Consider the following 17,255-nt stretch of genomic DNA (forward strand, 5'->3'; position numbering starts at 1 on the left):
TCCAGATAAGCTGTTCAAGGTGCTCGAGGTACGGGTATTGACAGCGTCTGGATTGTGTAGTAGGCCGTAGACGTGCCTGTTGAATGCCACAGGTTAGATTCAGACACTCCACTATCTCAGCTATAAGATTGAGTCTCACCAGTGATCATAAGTGGAGTGAAACGGCGCAAACTGAATTATCATCAGCAAGTTCCTTGCATACGTTCTTATCCAAGTCTTACTGAGCGATCCCAGGTGTAGTGAGGTATCTGTGAGAGGCGTTCAAAAAGTCTGGCCGGCGGGAGTGGGAGATCGTCCCCCAGGATATCTTCCATCTTCTCTTTTCAGAGCACTCTGTCTCTGTGGGTTCATCTCATGGTGTGGGTGTGAGGATTGATATCTGGAGGTCGAGATTCCCAGACACTTGCGACGGCGAGAGGTGTTCGTCTTAAAGGAGGAGCGGAGGTTGAGGGAATAGGGCGACCAAGGCTAGAGTGCGCAGCATGTTGCAGCAAGGTGATGATTAAGCGTTAGATAGGCTGCGATCTCCGCCGGTGGTGGGCAGTGGGCAGTGGGCAGTGGGCACTAGTAATAAGCAGGAGTTTGGTACAGTAATAGGGATAAGCTTTGTGAGTAGGACGGGAAGGGACGAATATGGCTTAGGGCTGCGTCACACCACCAACAAAATCTCATACCAACTCAGTTCCTGCGGGCTGCGCAGGTAGCTCGACATCCGGCCGTGTGCTACTCCGTATTGTACGGAGTACATGAGTTGAACATGGCCAAATCCGGGTCTTTGGTTTCTATCTTTACCCCCGCTGCACGGGGGCTTAGGAGGCCGACACAGTGGTTGCAGCCCGACTAATACTGAAAACAGCGTTACACATATTGCCCTCAGTTGGGATAATCATGAGTCTTCATTAATTAGAATCAAGTCAATTTAGGTTCTCTTCTATTTTGAAGCCTCCAAACGCGATACTAAGCTTGCTGCTGCTACGAACAGACTCCAGACTCCAGTCTCCGCAGCCACCTTCCCCACCTCACCGTCACCATATTAGACATCGTGATTATAAAGTTGGTGCCACATTGTGCCAGAAAAGGATTCACGCGTACGTCCATTTTCATTCAGTTTGGTGTTTGCCATATGGCTTCCCCGCCACGCATAGGGTGATGTTCTGGGTCACATCCGGAAGTCAGATCTTCCCTGGCTCGTAAAGATGCGGAGCATGATAACATCGTGCCATCAATAGTACCTCACTCAGCCTATCTGTATGTGAAGTATTGTACTCCTGCGGCGAGGATTGTGATCCCAATCAAGAACTGGTGGCATTTGCCATGACGAACGGGTCCCGCTCCATTGCTTGTGGTTGGCGGCGTGATCTCAGGACCACTGGTTGCGGAGGCTGTGATGGAGCCGATACCGCTCCCATGGAAGGTGCTCCCAATCCCATTTGTCATGCTTCCTCCAATACTATAAGTGTTGGTGCTACTCACGGCCGGGGAAGCAGTCGGGGTCGGAGGCAACAGCGGCAATGGCAGCGATGTGTACGTCGCTGGGCCGCCGACTTGGCTTGCGGGTATCGCTGAGCCAACTCCACTGCTCGTAAACTGCGTTGGCATGAGCAACGTTGAAGTATTAGGCTCCTCGCCTGGGTCCTGCTGGTAGATATTGCCCGTCTGTCCGCTGACTAGCTGATAATTGCCTGTGATCAGGTTTGCATGGTCCCCAGCAGGAGTTGTGTAGTTGCCGGAAGTAATTGAACCGTAGGAGCCATCGGGTAGGTAGTAGTTTGTAGTGAAGCGATCCTGGAACCGATTCTGTTAGCCGAGACCCGTCCTGCAGGTGTGGAATTGGCTACCCAGCAGACAGGGAGGTTGTAGCTAAGCACAAGCAGGCACTGGGTATTCTGTGCACCTGTCGCCAGTCAGTTCTGGGCGGAAAGAGGCCTCGGTCGACAACATACAGCAAAGTGTGCCAGTTGCATCTCTGCGCTCGTGAGCCACTGCACCACCACCTCTATTTTCCTTGGTTCGTGGCCGTGACGGACTAGTGTCCACAGTTTGGAGCAGGCTGACATAGAGCCTCGCAAGACCTGGCCCGAGTACGGGAACATCCCGAACAGATGACCCTTTGGGTGAGCAGAAGTTGTAGCTTGGGGCACACGATTGACGGGGATTCAAATCAGTCGCGCAGGCATAGAGAACAAACAGTAAGAGCACAGACGGAAGCGAGAGAGGCCAAGGAAACATCTTTCCCCGAGTTGTTGGGTTTCTTACCAGCACTCTTCAAACCCTTAATCGAACAGGACGAGTCGTATTGCAGGGAGAGTATGGAGGAGACTCCCGTAATCTGCTGCAGACTGAGTATGCCCATGGAAGATGCACTGAATCGGTCATAGTAGAAAGAATTCTGCAGCATTGGATCTTGCCGCAGGAGGCAGCAGCAAAGCTACATGCAAGGAAAGAGCGATACGAGCGCACTTTGGCCACTCCTCGTTAGTAGTAGGATGCTGCCAGTGTGGCAGTTGTGTCTTCTTCCCTGCCTTCTGGTTCTGCTTGTTCTCTTCACCTCTCCTCTAGGTACACTGTTGTCTTGTTGTTCTCTTCTTCTCACCCAATTTCCTCCTCCTGGCATGTCATTGACTGCTGATCCCCGGGGTTTCGTTGTGATCGACGTTGTTGTTTCCATTCAGTCATGGCCTTCAAGTCCATGCTTCTAGCCATCTGCGACAGAAATCAACCCACGTCAAGGACGCCGATCTTTTCTCAACAACCATTGGGCACAGGGTTGCGAACGAATTTGTCAAAACATTGCAGACAGAATGAAGAAAATTGAAATCTCGGAGTGATGGGGCGCAGAGACCAGCTGCCAAGGATGTCAGCCACTGTCCGGCAGTTTCACAAACATCATCTTTCGAAAGCTGGAGGCCCAAAGTGCCTCCACGATCGGCATACCGAGATTGTTGTCACATCCATGAGCGTTCCTAGTGACTTCTCCGTCTGCTCGGGGAGATTCTATGATCACGACAGACTCAGCGCAGGTTGCGTATGTACGGAGTACGGTGTACGCCTGACCGCCTTATTTGAATCTTCACTGGTAGCATTTGACGCCCCCGCAAAGTACTGTGTACTAGTCCTGGTTTGTCCAAAACGTGGCCAATGCTTTGAATCAGAGCGAGTGCCAGACAAGACCCGACTCTTGCGGAGTCCAGGAGTCCAGGAGTCCAGGAGAAGTTGTCATCACCGCTTTGTATTGATGCCGACATTGACCATCATCAGTACCGGTATTCTTGTCAGCATCTACCCTTTCCTCCAGCTATGAGAATTGGCTTGTCTGGCCTACTGGTATGGAGTAGAAAGGTTTCGAAATGCCAAGGTCCAGAACGCCACGCTCGTATTCGGTAGCAGCCGTTGCCCAGATCTGGGACAATATCAAAGCCTCCAGCCTTGCGCCGCCCTTCGGCCCTCACTCTGTTTACCCCTGGGCCCCTGGGCCCCCATACTTTGAGAGGGTCCACTACTCCACTCCTGTCTATGATCCTGACCCAAAAAGACGGCTCTTGCAGATCCATCCATATTGGGGATCCCCAAGATTAAGCCACCAACGACATTAACCCGGAATCACAAGGATCGTCGTTACCAATTCCCCGAGATGGATACCCTTTCAAATAGTTGCTGCTAGGAATGATGCCATCTTACCAAAGTTCTAAGGCCAATGCGACAACATCAAGATGCTAGTCAAAGTAGGTCGAAGTGTGATTGTGAACAGGACACTGACTCGACTCTCAAGAGTCTTTGGCGCAGCCGAGAGACCATCTGTTACGTATTTAAAGCCTCAGCCTGCCCGCTGAGTTCGTTCTCTTTTCATCACCTTCGTTTTCAAAACTTCAAGAGAGCTAACCCGAGTCATTCATTATATTCTCTCTGCCATTCACTCACCGGACATACCGAAGCACTATTCAATCAACCAAAGCACCATGCGTCCCTCAGCCATCTTCACCGCGCTCCTCTTCACAGCCTCTGCGCTTGCTATCCCCCTCAATGGTAGGCTTCTGATATTTGCCTCCGCGTCTGACCCAAGCTAAAATTACTCCCATAGCTGCACCAGGTGGCAAAGCCCTCGAACCTGTCAAGCGCGAGGCGGCGCCGATCGGCAATGCGGTCGCTGAGAAGCGTCAACTGCTTGACTTGTCCGACATAGTAGACGACCTTCTTGCCACGTTGACCAGCCTGTTGCCCACCATTACCAGCACTGTCAGTGGCCTGGAGACCGAGGTTGGCAAGCTGGTCACTGACGCCGAGTCGGATGTTGGAGCCACCCTGAGCTCGGTCGAATCGACTGTCCAAGACCTCCTCAATCAATTGAACGGTGTCGTTGGTGACGTCAACGTCGGTGGGACATTGAACGGCGTCTCATCCGACTTGACCGCGACCATCAGTGAAGTCCAGAGCCTTCTCAGCAGTCTTGAGGGACTTGCTGGAAGCGTCAATGTCAGCGCCAGCGTGGATCTTAGTGGCGTCACCAGTGTGGTCCAAGAGCTTCTGAACACCCTCACTGGCCTGACCGGCTTGACAAAATAAGCAGTATTCTGTGCACAGTCTGCGTGGTGCATCCAGAGGACATGCGGCAGGACCCAACATCAAGAAGCCAGAATGCCATTTAGCGCTCCAAGACGCTCCATTATTTTGCCGTTCTGGATAGACCGGCTCACGCTTGGTGGACTTTGGAAACATGGATGAGGACCGGCTACCACGTTGAGCAGTGAGGAGAAATACAAGGGGCTGGAGGAATGGATGAGTCTCGGGAGGTTGACTGCATACGTACGTGGATGTCTTAACATTGAAGTTTCTCTGCGCCGCAGGGGCAGATAGAATCCTTTTAATCAAACACATGTATCTTTCGGTTGAAAGGAAGTCGTGAATGGCGAATCAATCAGTACTTGTGCTCCTCGGCTCTGCTAGTCTGCTCTGTTACCGTAGAAGTTTCAAGTCTAGTGTGTACTTCCCGTGCTCCTCCTGGCAAAGATAGAGCGTTAGATATGAGAACGACGCAGCTTCAGTGTCTCCTCACCAGGGTCCTGCAAATGGATGGGAAGAGTAAAGTAGAAGGCACACACCGCCTGTGCCGGGTGTGGTCATCTTCAACTTCATTTGGTTATATTTGAACGTCCTAAACACTAGGGAGACGGCGGTCTGAAGAGTGGTTGGTGGTAGGATAGTATTGCATAGCCCGTTGCGTATAATTAAATAATATAAAATCGGAGAACACTAACTATACACGGCGTACATAACAACCACTTCTATACTGGTCACACCTCAATCGTCACGTAATGTCGATGTCACACCGAGGGTGCGAGAATTACTCTTTGCAGCAAGGAGAAGGGAATGTAAAAGAACCGAGTTTGTCCTTTGCATTGAAAACAGTGCAGTCTGCGGATTCTAGTCATCGCAGTGCCAGGACTTGAAGTATGAGATAGCCACGAATTTTTCATTTTGTCAGCGCTACTCTAGTCATAGGCACAAGTTCTCCAGACCAGCACCAGTTCAACTGTATCTCAGGCCTCAGCAGTGTTGTTAAGTTCGGTCTTTCTTCCCACACCTACAGAGCGCTGCGCCGATCATGGCTTTGTGGTCTTGTCCAAGCCTGGCATTCCCTGTTTCCACTTGCATGCCGCCAGCCTTCCTTACGTGAAGCTCAACAAGACCTTCACATCCACGAGACTTCAAGCAGGTTTCCACTGCGATATTGGTCGGACAACGTGTGTTGACAATGCCTACCATGGCTGCTTGTTGAGCGTATCGTGCTGATTGACTTCATCCGCCCAGTCACCGCCATCTTCGCCCATGTCGTCGCTAGAACCGCCAGCTGCCGCAGCGCCTCGTCCCTCGTTGGAGCCCGCAGCGTGGCCTTCGTTGTCCGGATGATCAAACACTGTGCTCTTGTCCACAGGGAGGGCTGGAGATGCTGTACCTGCACCAACGTCGACGCCAGAGTCAAAGCCAGAGGAACCCTCAAGATTTGCGTCCCAGCCGCGAGTGGCCTGATCTGCACCTGTACTTGAAGTCTGTTGAGCCGCAAATGCGTCACCAGCGTCCCAATTTCCACCTCCAGCAGCCGTAGTCGAAGCATCATCATCCCAGCCACCACCTCCACCGCCAGAAGCGAATTCATCGTTTTCAATGCCGTCGGCCGCTGCGTTTTCTGCCGCTCTACCGTTCTTCTTCAATTCCCATTTCTTGCGAATTTCCTGCTCGTTTCGCTCACACCATGCATGTAAGTCCTGATCGAGCTTTGGGATTTCCTGCCTCAATACGTCGAGAAACATCATGTCGTCAGGAGTCTCATCATCGTCAAGCTTTCGCGTCCACCATGCCCAGAAAATGCTGGCCGCAGCGACTTCGCGGACCGAGTCACCACTCGCCTTCAAGCTTGGCGACTTGTAGAACCACTCAACTTCCTCCCAGCTCATGAGGACCTTGCGTGCAATCCCATGCATACGCTTCGTCAAGCCCTCGACAAGGTCGCGCGCAGGAATGGCCAAGTAGGTTGCGGAGATGATGACGTTGGCATAAGTGGTGAAGAGGTTGGGTGCGTCGTCGCCGAGCTGTGATGGTGATGTAGGTCAGTCACGCCAAAGTAGCCCCGGGTTCTGCTTCGTTGTCTTGCAGACGGTAGATGGTGGGAAAAACGTACATCTTTGTACTTGACGATGCTTCCCTCCGAGACACACTGCTTGATCCATGCTAAAACTTCGGTCAAGCCAGTCAAATCACCTCCGGTCACGGTGAAGGATTTGGCGCCACTGTTGTCCATGAGTTCGCGTCGGATACGGTCGCAGAATACGATGGCCGCATCTTGAGGAAATTTGCCGTCGAGGAGTTGCAATGGTGCAGTCTTGGCGGGCTTGTAGAAGATGGAGATGGTAGGTTCGGCCTTGATGCTGTGATACCGTGTCAGCTCAATACTAATGAAGGCTCTCCAGAAATGATCAACGGCTTACGTAGCGAGCTTTCCAGGAGGGATGCGAGGACCACGATCTTCACGTGGTTCGGGAGGAGTGTTGTCTTCCATGATGAAGATAGGGCGAATTGCTCACAGAGATAGGATGGAGAGGAGCAAATGAGGGAACGAGGAGAAGACGAAAGTGTTGGAACCTGATATGGCTCGATTTTGACAAGACACAAGAGGGAGGTGCTGTAGGATAAGAATTTGGAAGAGCACAAAGGACGGAAAAGCAATGTGCCTGAGGAGGGTTGATTGTGGACAAGAAAACAATGAGGCGCGGTCACAGACAGCAAAATGCCGCAGGAAGCAGACGGCAATAACTTTTGCAACTGCAGCCAGCAGCCGAGCCTGGAGATGGCAAGTATGAGCGATGCAATCTCATTATGCCTGTCTCGGCTGGCCAGCTGCCCTGGAAAGCCGTCTCCCTCATGGCGCACGCAGCATTCAAGCGAAGCAAGCACTTGCAATATTTCATAAACTCCATTGCGAATCTCAGTGAGCCTGTGGCTGTTGGCAGCCTTGCACCTCTTCTCACCCTGGATACCTACGTATTGCATGTCTGCGCGCCAACCTGCAGTTGTTGCAACTGGCACACAACTCACAAAGTATAACCCATGCGTGGCATGTAGATAAACCATATCGATTCGAGGAAAAGCACCATACCGGTCTGGATCCAAGGCCACCCTTCCAAGCGACTCCTCCAGCCTGGGGGACAGCGAAAATCATCTGCGCCTTGCTCTCATCTGCTCATTACAAAACACAAGGTATCATCAATCCTCTATTTCTTTCCGCTCTTCTTGATCCCCTGTTGGCCGGCGTTCAGAGGCCCTTTGCCCTTTGCCTTTTCCGCCAGTTCTTTTCGTGCTTTGGCATCTGCGCAAACGAGTCAGTGGACGCTGCGGTCAACAGGCTCGATGAGGATCAGCCATACCTGCGGCTTGCTTGGCCTTGAAAGCAATTTCGTCATCGTCCATCTCCTTCTTCTCCTTCTTTGGTGCCTTGAGTGGCTTGACTTTGCCGCCTGTCAAGAGTTAGGGTCGCCTGAGCATAAGATTTCGTTGCGCGCACACACCTTCACGGCTTTGGCCACCCATCGTGATTTGCGGTGCTTCGGATATGAAAAGGAAGGAAGTTGAATCTGAGAAATCGGCCCTGCCTATCCTCTGTCTAAGTGGTCGTGAGAGGTACAAACAGTATCGAATCTTGTATGTTCAAGTTTGATGCACTGAGGTGACTTCGGCCCATGTTCGACAGCGTAGGTACTAGTTGTATCCGCACCTCTTGACCACGTGATAGATAGGCTGGTTTGAATGAACTACCTTAGGGGAGGCTATCAAGCTAGCGTCACCACTACGTGGGATTTAGCACAGGCTATCGCGCAATTCGTTGGCATTACGCAAGTTCGGGACTTTTTAGTGCTCTTCGCTCCGATAACGTTCAAACTATGTCTATTGGCCACTGCTTTTCGCTCTGCTTCTTGGCCGCAATTGTTCTGCGCAGCCTGGAGTCGGAAGGCTTGACCTCATCCCATGACGGCCAATCCAAGCCTGTTGGTCTATCGTTCTTTGCAATTTCCCCTCAGAGCATTCTCTATTGCCCTGCTGCGTTTTGTATTTAGCCAAGGCGCCACTATCCTGAGCATTACCTGGATGCTTTGTCGGAGGGTCTGAGGGGGATACGGCGGGACGGCACCGGTCGGGCTCTACAGCTGCAATTTTCCCATCTCAGAGTTCGTGGCTAACCGCTTGATTCGACTGAAGGCTAGGTTTCAGTCCCGGCCTCCAAGTGCACATCACCACTATGGCTTCGATATCCCCGAGCCAGTCTGAGGGCGAAATCCTCAGCTCAGACTCGGAAACGAAGGCAAAGAACATACCTTCTATCCACAATAACAGCAAGATTGACCGTCATACCAGACCCAACTCTTCATCGCACATCGCATCTAGATCGCACCGATCGCGTTCGAGATCCCCTTATCGGGCTCATAGAGCTGAGAACCGTCCACGAGAGAACAATCCGTACAGAGGAAGGTCGATCAATGATGCGCGCACGTTTAGTGTCAGATACGAGTCTGACCGCTACGCGCATCGCCGGAATGCCTCTTACGAAGAGCGCGGTGCCAAACGATCTCGAACATACTCTCGGAGCCGCAGCAGAAGTCGATCGCCGTATAGGCATTATCGGCCTGGAGATGATGGGGGGGAGAGGGGAGACAATGCAACTGACAGGACTGAGACCGGTGAGAAGCACTCGGGTCGACAACGAGGACTAGATACGGTCGCAGATACAGCACCGTCGCAGACTTTGAAATCCGTTCGTTTCGACTCGAGCTCTAACATGGCCAGCTCCAGCGAGTCGGCATCTCGCCCACGGAATGACCAGCGCAGGGATCGATCGTTGGGCGATACACCGTCGGAGAACACGATTGACGGTATCGAGGAGCACAAACCAATGGACGAAGAAGCCCTCATTGAAGAACGTCGGAAGCGTCGTGAGGCGATTAAAAACAAATTCCGCGGCCAAGCTCCACCTCTGCTCGTTCAAGCACTTCATCTAGGAGTGGATTCAACTCACGCCAGCTCTACACCGGACACTGACATGTCAACTCCCTACCGATCTGGTAAGTCTTGCGCAATCCGCTCCCAGGACCTCATGCTGACGCTTGCAGAATCGCCCACGATCTCGTCGCCTCGGACTCCGAGAGAGGTCTCTGCCCTGCAGTCTCCCACCGAAGTCAACTTTGAAGCTGATACGGATCTGACTAACTCTGGAAGAGGTTCTCCCGCCGAGGATGGCCCGTCAGCTGCGGACTATGACCCCACTGTAGACATGGAAGATGAAAGAGCGCGCCATGATAAACGTTTATTTAAGGAAGATGATCGATCTCTGGAACAATCCGAACAACATGTGGTTGAACAAACCAGCGAGCCATCGGCGCCTCTAATGAAGCAGTCCACTGATTTCGACATGTTCGCCGAAGAAGATGATGATGATATGTTCGCGGAAGCTCCAGCGAAGCCCAAAGAAGGGACAAAAGCCGCTCAAGCTCTGGACGTCAATCTGATGGACAATTGGGATGATCATGACGGGTATTACATTACAATGCTCGGTGAGCTGATTCAGGACCGGTATCATGTCACCCAAAATCTTGGCAGGGGAATGTTCTCGTCCGTTGTCCGAGCTACGGACAGGCGTACGGGTAAGCCAGTTGCGATCAAGATTGTTCGCAACAACGAGACCATGCGCAAGGCAGGTATCAGAGAAATTGACATCCTCAAGGACATTGCTGCCAACGACCCCGAAGACAAGAAGCATATCATTCGTCTGGAGGGCTCGTTCGATCACAAAGGCCACTTATGCATGGTCTTCGAAAACCTTTCAATGAATCTTCGAGAAGTGCTCAAAAAATTCGGCAGGGATGTAGGAATCAACCTCAAAGCCATCCGAGCTTATGCCCAACAGCTCTTCCTCGGACTCAGTCTATTGAGAAAGTGTCAGTACATTCATGCTGACCTCAAGCCTGACAATATTCTCATCAATGAATCAAGAAGTGCCGTCAAGATCTGCGATTTAGGGTCGGCATCACCAATCGCGGAGAATGCCACAGCACCCTATCTTGTGTCTCGATTCTACAGAGCTCCCGAAGTCATTCTCGGTGTCCCCTACGACTACGGAATTGATACGTGGTCGATTGGATGTACGCTTTTCGAACTTTATACTGGCAAGATCTTGTTCACAGGGCGCAACAATAACGGCATGCTTCGTGCAATTATGGAATGTCGGGGGAAATTTCCGCACAAACTCCTAAGACGGGGTGCCCTGGCATACGAGTACTTTGACGACTTGCTCAACTTCCGTTCTGAAGAGACGGACAAAGTCACTGGTCGGACATTGATCAAGATGATTGATATCAAGGCCAAACCGGTCAGGGACCTGAGATCTAGGTTACTTCCAAAGGATAAGCGGATGAACGAGCAAGAGCGGAAAGAGATAGAGTCATTTGTTGATCTATTGGACAAGTGCCTTGATTTGCGGCCGGAGAAGAGGATCACACCTAATGACGCGTTGAAACATCCTTTTATCACAAGGACGAAGACATAGGCAGTCCGGCTCTTGATGATTTCACATGGGTGAGCTCGGCTAAGAGGATACATGAGCACTTTATAAACATATTTCTATGACCTACCAGTCGTGTATTTAGACGGTTTCCTTTGAAATCTTGATATTGCAGAGTGCACACCCGCCTCGGTGTCCTGGGCGCCACTGCTTCTTTCGCTCCCACACGGACACCGCGAAAGATTGTCCAAGAGTGTCTGACCATCCAAATCGGTTAACATGTCCAGAGAGACATCCGTGCCCTCAACAGAGACAAGCCGATCGGACAAGACGACACTCCGCGGAGCTTGATTATGCAGTTGCGCAATGTCCCCGAGGCCAAGAAGCAGCAGGACCAGATATTCAAACAAATTGGAAAAGGGCATAAACAGTGCATCTGCGTCAAGTCTAAACGGCCATGGGATGAAGTGAACTTGGTCTTGGATCGAGAATAGAAAGAAAAGGGCAGAACTTGATCCTGGGTGGCAAGGTTGCCATAGACAGGGTTGAGTCTGAACAGCTCCCGAACAACCTGGTTACATGAGCATAAGGTAGTTTTCCAGATCGAAACGTTGACTGCTCCTTAACGTGTATAATCGTATTTTTTGAATCCCGAAGGAAACGTTGTTTTACATAAATTCTTGGTAGATCCTTTGTATAAGACACGACGGCTTCTGAGGCCAACGGGGCGAGTTCCAGGCACACAAGCGGGTTTGGTCACTTGCTTGTTCAGCGATAGCCGGCCGATCACCTCATGTGTGTGTTGCACCAGGCATTGATCTGAACTTGGGTGCTCTTGTAGGTCAGCCAGGCTTGTTTTGTTTCCGTTTTGTGCTAGGCTAATGGCAGGAGACTTGGAAGCTAGCCCCTGACGTGTCAGGCGGCACATTCGGCCAGAGACTCCGTCAATGGTAGAGCCACGACCGGTACTGACGAGCCTGGGGAATCCAGACCATGGCCGCTCTACTCCAGGGGCCCTAGGGGGGCCAGGGAGGAGTGTGACCTTGTCGGTAAATTGCCGGGGTTTCTCAATCAAGATCCATACCGCCATTGGCGACAGCGACCAGCTGGGGATTGTTCAAGCGGTTGTAGTCTGCCCAATTCTCTAATATGTTCTGCTGGGCCGGTTCAGCCTGGGCGGCTTCTGGTCCTGGCGTTCTCTCCGCTCGCAAAACTTCTTCACCTTCGAAGATGATAGGTTGTGCTTTCAGATTTCGAAGACATGTTTCCCAGGACCGGCCCACCAACTTCCCCTCAAGCAAACTTTCGCCGAATAAGAAATATCCTTCCTGAGCCTCAACAAGATATGCATTGAGTCCAGAGCTTTTCAGTATGATTTGCGCACCGTGGATATGTCGGGCAAAATGGTTGTCCAGATATCTGGCCCAGCCTCTAGCAGCGGCTTGAATCGAGTCGTCTTCCGCGGCCATTTTGGTCCAGCCAATGCCCAGTGCTAAGGTGACTTCGTCGAACCCTTGTCGGTCCACGGCCGTTTTAGGCGGGCTGGCCGGCGCAGAGGCCGCAGAAAAATCGATCGGGAGGCGCATCGAATTTGGAGTCAGACGCACAGATTTGCGACTGGAAGGCATTTCAGGTCTAAGCTGGGTCGCCACGGCCTCATCTTCGCTAGCCTTCTCCTGGGACTTTTCCTCATACCATGTCCCCGTTTGACTTTCCGCTGAGACGGACATGCCCATCATTGGATTGATGAGGGTCATGCCTGCGCCGTAGATCGGTTCTTCCTCGGGAACTGGCGCAGGGGGTCTGGCAGGGGCAAAGTAAGAGCCGTCCACCTCTGGGTCCAAGTGTGAATCATCACGCCATCTCTTCTTCGACGGGTTGGTAGTGACTGGGGTAGTACTGTCGACTGGAGTCCACGTAGTTGAGTGATTAGGGTACGAGGTTGGAGAGGGTTCATCTTGCTCCATAGCTTTGGGGGTGTCGGAGGGAGTCGGTAGTTGAGTCTGTTCGAACGGCGCAAAAGACATGTTGACAGTTGTATGAATATATGGCCTCAGTAATCACGTTGTGCAGACTGTCCAGTCAGAACCTGTAAAGATGCTGGTAAGGTAAAGAACCGAAGCGAAGAGAGTAGATCTATGAGAATGCGTGAGTAGGGAAGAGACGAGTCAAGAGAGGGTCGGCCGGGTCTAAGCATATATATCAATATGGAGCGACGGTGGGAGCAAAGAGAGAAGGGAAGGGATAGGAGAAAGAGGAAATAGATAGCTGTCGAGCGTGCGCTGAGACAGGCGAGGACACATGCTGCGGGAAAGCTGAGAGACGATGCTGCATGGCAAGTGGCAGATGGATGATGGTCCTTGTACAAAAACAGACTCCGGGGGATACGTCGATGAGGGTCTGCGCGGCACGGCGGCTTCACGGCAACGCATAGAATTCGGCATGCCCTTTTCGAGCTATTTCCACTAAATACGACATAAGAGCGACTAGTGCCTAGGCCTAGACGTAGCCTGGAGTGATAGGTAGGTGCAGGGCTCCTTAAGACTGTCTTCGGGCACCCTAGGCACCTACTAGGGATGCCTAGATGGGCGGGATTGCCAGGAACACAGCATCATTAGGCCGGGTCATTGGAGCGAACGTCTGGTCTGACCGGGTGAGCTGCATATCACGTATCGGCGACAGCCTATGGAGCTGGAGGCTTTGACTACAGAACCCACAGTTGTCAGTGAGAAAAGACAAAACCAGGGTCTTAGCGGCCCAATAAAACTGCCAAGGGCTCTATTTTGCACAGACCCAGAGCCCTAGCCTTTAGGGCTTAGCAGGTAGGTGGCAGGCACCAAGGCAGGCTTGACATAATATGGGGCAAGCCTAGACTACATGAATCACAAGCCCCAGTGCAACCTAGGCGTTGTCTAACAGTCGCTGAGTCGCCTGAGGTCACCTACTACCGCCAATTTGGCTCGCCTATTCCAATCGCTGGCTGTACCCTTGCCACCATTGCCAAAGTCCCGTATTACCCTACCTAATGCACGTGATTTGTAGAAAACGTTCACACCCGGCACACACCTTCTTATCAGCGGTATGATACTAGTCACTCCCCTCGTCGGCTTGTCTATAACTGTGTGCATTTGATTCTCCAGTAGCTTCTAGCCTGTACTTGCATACCCAAACACCTGAAAAGCCCCGAAGATACCATCTATCATACAGTTCATGTTGTTTGTTTTGTGCTCCGCACGAATTGCACACCCCTCAACATTCAGCCATCACTATTAGTCGGGCGCACCCCATGATGTTTGATGATTCCGATTTCGGTCTCTATTTCCAGGATGGCAAGACATCTTGCCCGAGCTTCGTTCATCCATCTTCGCGGGCAGTATGTCATGCTCTGTTCTCCCTCCAAAAATGTGACACTGTTATGTTGCCATGCCGGTGCTAAGCATGTCTTTCAAGTTCTTCGTTTGGGACGGCGCATATGTCGGAGCTAATCCACCGAGGAGCAGGAAAACGGTGATCACGACCAGTCCGAACGCCAAAGCCTTCCGCATTGCTGGTCGCTGCACTCCGAATTCAGACCAGGATCGGCCGGCTTGAGAAACGTATTGCTTGAGCTGCTCTGCTCCAAGCTTGTAGTATAATAACCCACCAAGAGCGATCGAATAACCGAAGAACTGGGTCTTGCTGACGGGGGAGCCCCAGATCATCATAGACGCGCCGACCAGGAGAATGTCTTTGAGAATACCGCAGAGTGTGAGAACCAATGATGATGTTTTGCCAATCTGTGACCGGGAGAGTCAGTCGCAAGGCGAAACAACGGATTTGCATGGCGAAAACCTACCAAGAAGACAACCGAGACGTTCAGCATGAATGCAACCATAGCGTTGGCAATCAGCAGGAAGATGCCAACATCGTAGACCGTGTTCATGCTCATGTTGGGTACCTCAAGAAACAGTGCTGTTATTCCGTTCATGACAGCACACACAGGCGCAAAGTAGTAGAGGGAGACCAACGGGTCCATCTTGTACTCGGCAGAGCTGAGCAGGCGTTGGACGAGTACCAACCGCGTCGCCTCAAAGGTAATGCCACCCGCTTGGTATAGGAACCCGGTCAGGTCGAATTCGATCTCTCCATACGATGCGATGACAACACCAATCACGATAAAGGAGACATTGCCCAATGTCTTCAGGCTCGGAGGCGCAACTCCCATGGCCCAGGTAGTGAGGAGAACCGCGACCGGCATTGTAGCCTTCCAAACTTGTTAGCAATATGGTTCGTCTGTTGTGATTGGCGTACTCACCTTCAACATCTGAATAAAGGATACGCTCAGGTACAGGTATGCTTTGTTTCCACAAATCAAGCTCAGGCTGAAAAAGAAGCCGATGGGGAGAATTGCGCGGAGATAGACTCGTCCAGTCATTTTGACATTTTTGCGTCCGTCAAGAAGAGATGTAGTCCTTGCTAGAACTTGGGTCATGAACGTCGCAAATATCATGTGCCTAATGATATGTATCAGTCTCGAGTGCAGCAGATGTAAGGTCCATTGCCAACGCACCATGCTGTTAGGGTGATGGGGAATTCTGGCATCTGAGGTCAGCACATATAGAGCAAGGTCCGGTGTAGAGACGTACTAAATCCAAGTGTATCCAGCAGCCATTTGTTGAACAATATGACACCACCACTGAAGCCGATCCATGTCCTGCCAAACGTATCAGTCACAAATGCGTTGTCCCACGCTGTGTGGGAGAGAGGGCACGTACACCACATAAAATGCTGGATGAAGTGAAGGCGCAGGCGGTGGTTGTTTCTCAGCCACTGGGATATTAGTTGTAGGTAATAGTGTTGCTGGCTCTGCGGCTCTTGTCTGTTCACCCGACAAGCGGGCTTTCTTCTCGCCGTCCGCCATGGCGTGGAAGGGTTGTGGGCTGCGGACGAGGAAGTCCTGAAAGGAAAAAGGCCGCGGTGACCTGGTGAAGGACTGTGGCTGCAACAGGTTGGCGAAACCTCAAGCAAACATGAGGCGAGCAACGGCTGACGGGTGAGTGAGATCGAGGCAATGCTCTGCAGTAGAAGAGACGCGACAAAGAACAAGATGGCAAATGGCGATGGCGATGGCGTTGCCAAGTTGGGGGTTGCGATGCTTGAACGCAAGCTGTGTCGAGGAGAGAGCCTGGGCGGAAACAAAGGCGCGGGAAAGGTGAAGAGGGACCGGCACAGAAAAGGAGAGCGTGGCCCTATGGTTGAACAGTTTAGACGATCAGAGCCCACCTAAGCGGAAACTCTGCCGGAGTCTAACCAATTTTGTCCAATCAGAGCGTGTATAACTAGCTCTATAGCGGTAGGTAGCGTGTGGCTTCAAATCTTTCGCCTGAAGCACCCATCAGATCTCCGCCCCTGGCCATTCAAAGGACACGCGTCCTTGATGTTGCTAGTTAAGTATTGATATACGTCTAACACTCCCGACCGGCGGGTCATTATTACTCTCATCCCGGTGACAGCTTTGGATGTGGGTTTGGACCAGCAATTGTACTTGATTCTCACACTGACTTCTCCGATCTGTACAGTACAACATACTGATATACGGAGTACCATTGACAAGGCTGCTAGACGGAAGTCCGAAGCATGTGAAGCACTCTCTGTGTTGCACGACATCAACCCTTGTCTATAGAGATTCTGCATAAGGATCAGTCACCTAGTGTCACACAGGTCCAATTTGATCGTCCTTGACATGTAGCAAGAACGGGAAGCGGCGTGGTGGCTAAGTTGCATTGTCTCTACCGCTCACAAAACCTGGGCCAACCTTAACTGCGGCCCCTGAACGGCACGGCGTCGCATTTCCACATGGGATTAAGTTATCGATAGTGTCTGAGCAACTTGCATCCCTTGTGCCACACTGCACTCGTCACCGCTAATGATGTCCAAGATGCCAGCTACCGAATGCTGGGGGCGGTGGTTCGGGAGAAAAAGAACCCTGGAGTCAACACTGGAATAGTAATAGTATGAGTCCTCGTAGTACGTGCTAGTAGAGGTGCCCCCTGCCAAGAAACCCCTAATCGCTTCGTCCGATAAGGCCCATTAACCAGTGTCATGGCAAACTTTAAGAGTGGAGAGAGAGACCTTACAGCCGCAACATCGCAACATCTGTCTCTTTCGTAATACCGCAATATCGGCACGTTGGGGTCTCCTCTCTTGACAATTGTGTCTGTACTCCGTACGCTCT

At 51.7% G+C, this 17,255-nt stretch overlaps 7 protein-coding genes across 7 annotated transcripts; 2 read left to right on the forward strand and 5 right to left on the reverse strand.

The window, feature by feature from the left end:
• Positions 1-1,242: 1,242 nt before the first annotated feature.
• Positions 1,243-2,229, reverse strand: A1O3_06813 (uncharacterized protein; the record flags this gene model as incomplete). Its single annotated transcript, XM_007736929.1, has 3 exons — positions 1,243-1,785; positions 1,839-1,894; positions 1,944-2,229. 3 exons carry the CDS (start codon positions 2,227-2,229, stop codon positions 1,243-1,245), a joined length of 885 nt encoding a protein of 294 aa, XP_007735119.1.
• A 1,727-nt stretch (positions 2,230-3,956) lies between these two features.
• A1O3_06814 (uncharacterized protein) lies at positions 3,957-4,560 on the forward strand (the record flags this gene model as incomplete). The annotated part of the gene is made up of 2 exons (XM_007736930.1): positions 3,957-4,023; positions 4,079-4,560. The coding sequence occupies 2 exons, from the start codon at positions 3,957-3,959 to the stop codon at positions 4,558-4,560; spliced, it is 549 nt and encodes a 182-aa protein (XP_007735120.1).
• Positions 4,561-5,753: 1,193 nt separating this feature from the next.
• On the reverse strand, positions 5,754-7,051 carry A1O3_06815 (uncharacterized protein; the record flags this gene model as incomplete). The annotated part of the gene is made up of 3 exons (XM_007736931.1): positions 5,754-6,584; positions 6,674-6,920; positions 6,981-7,051. 3 exons carry the CDS (start codon positions 7,049-7,051, stop codon positions 5,754-5,756), a joined length of 1,149 nt encoding a protein of 382 aa, XP_007735121.1.
• A 712-nt stretch (positions 7,052-7,763) lies between these two features.
• Positions 7,764-8,079, reverse strand: A1O3_06816 (uncharacterized protein; the record flags this gene model as incomplete). The annotated part of the gene is made up of 3 exons (XM_007736932.1): positions 7,764-7,858; positions 7,917-8,006; positions 8,058-8,079. 3 exons carry the CDS (start codon positions 8,077-8,079, stop codon positions 7,764-7,766), a joined length of 207 nt encoding a protein of 68 aa, XP_007735122.1.
• A 706-nt stretch (positions 8,080-8,785) lies between these two features.
• A1O3_06817 (CMGC/DYRK/PRP4 protein kinase) lies at positions 8,786-11,086 on the forward strand (the record flags this gene model as incomplete). The annotated part of the gene is made up of 2 exons (XM_007736933.1): positions 8,786-9,605; positions 9,654-11,086. 2 exons carry the CDS (start codon positions 8,786-8,788, stop codon positions 11,084-11,086), a joined length of 2,253 nt encoding a protein of 750 aa, XP_007735123.1.
• A 1,022-nt stretch (positions 11,087-12,108) lies between these two features.
• A1O3_06818 (uncharacterized protein) lies at positions 12,109-13,068 on the reverse strand (the record flags this gene model as incomplete). Its single annotated transcript, XM_007736934.1, has 1 exon — positions 12,109-13,068. One exon carries the CDS (start codon positions 13,066-13,068, stop codon positions 12,109-12,111), a length of 960 nt encoding a protein of 319 aa, XP_007735124.1.
• Positions 13,069-14,454: 1,386 nt separating this feature from the next.
• A1O3_06819 (uncharacterized protein) lies at positions 14,455-15,941 on the reverse strand (the record flags this gene model as incomplete). The annotated part of the gene is made up of 6 exons (XM_007736935.1): positions 14,455-14,817; positions 14,877-15,284; positions 15,336-15,534; positions 15,591-15,615; positions 15,667-15,734; positions 15,796-15,941. 6 exons carry the CDS (start codon positions 15,939-15,941, stop codon positions 14,455-14,457), a joined length of 1,209 nt encoding a protein of 402 aa, XP_007735125.1.
• Positions 15,942-17,255: the final 1,314 nt, after the last annotated feature.

Source organism: Capronia epimyces (assembly GCF_000585565.1).
Source record: "Capronia epimyces CBS 606.96 chromosome Unknown aczIQ-supercont1.5, whole genome shotgun sequence".
NCBI classification, from domain to species: Eukaryota; Fungi; Ascomycota; class Eurotiomycetes; order Chaetothyriales; family Herpotrichiellaceae; genus Capronia; species Capronia epimyces.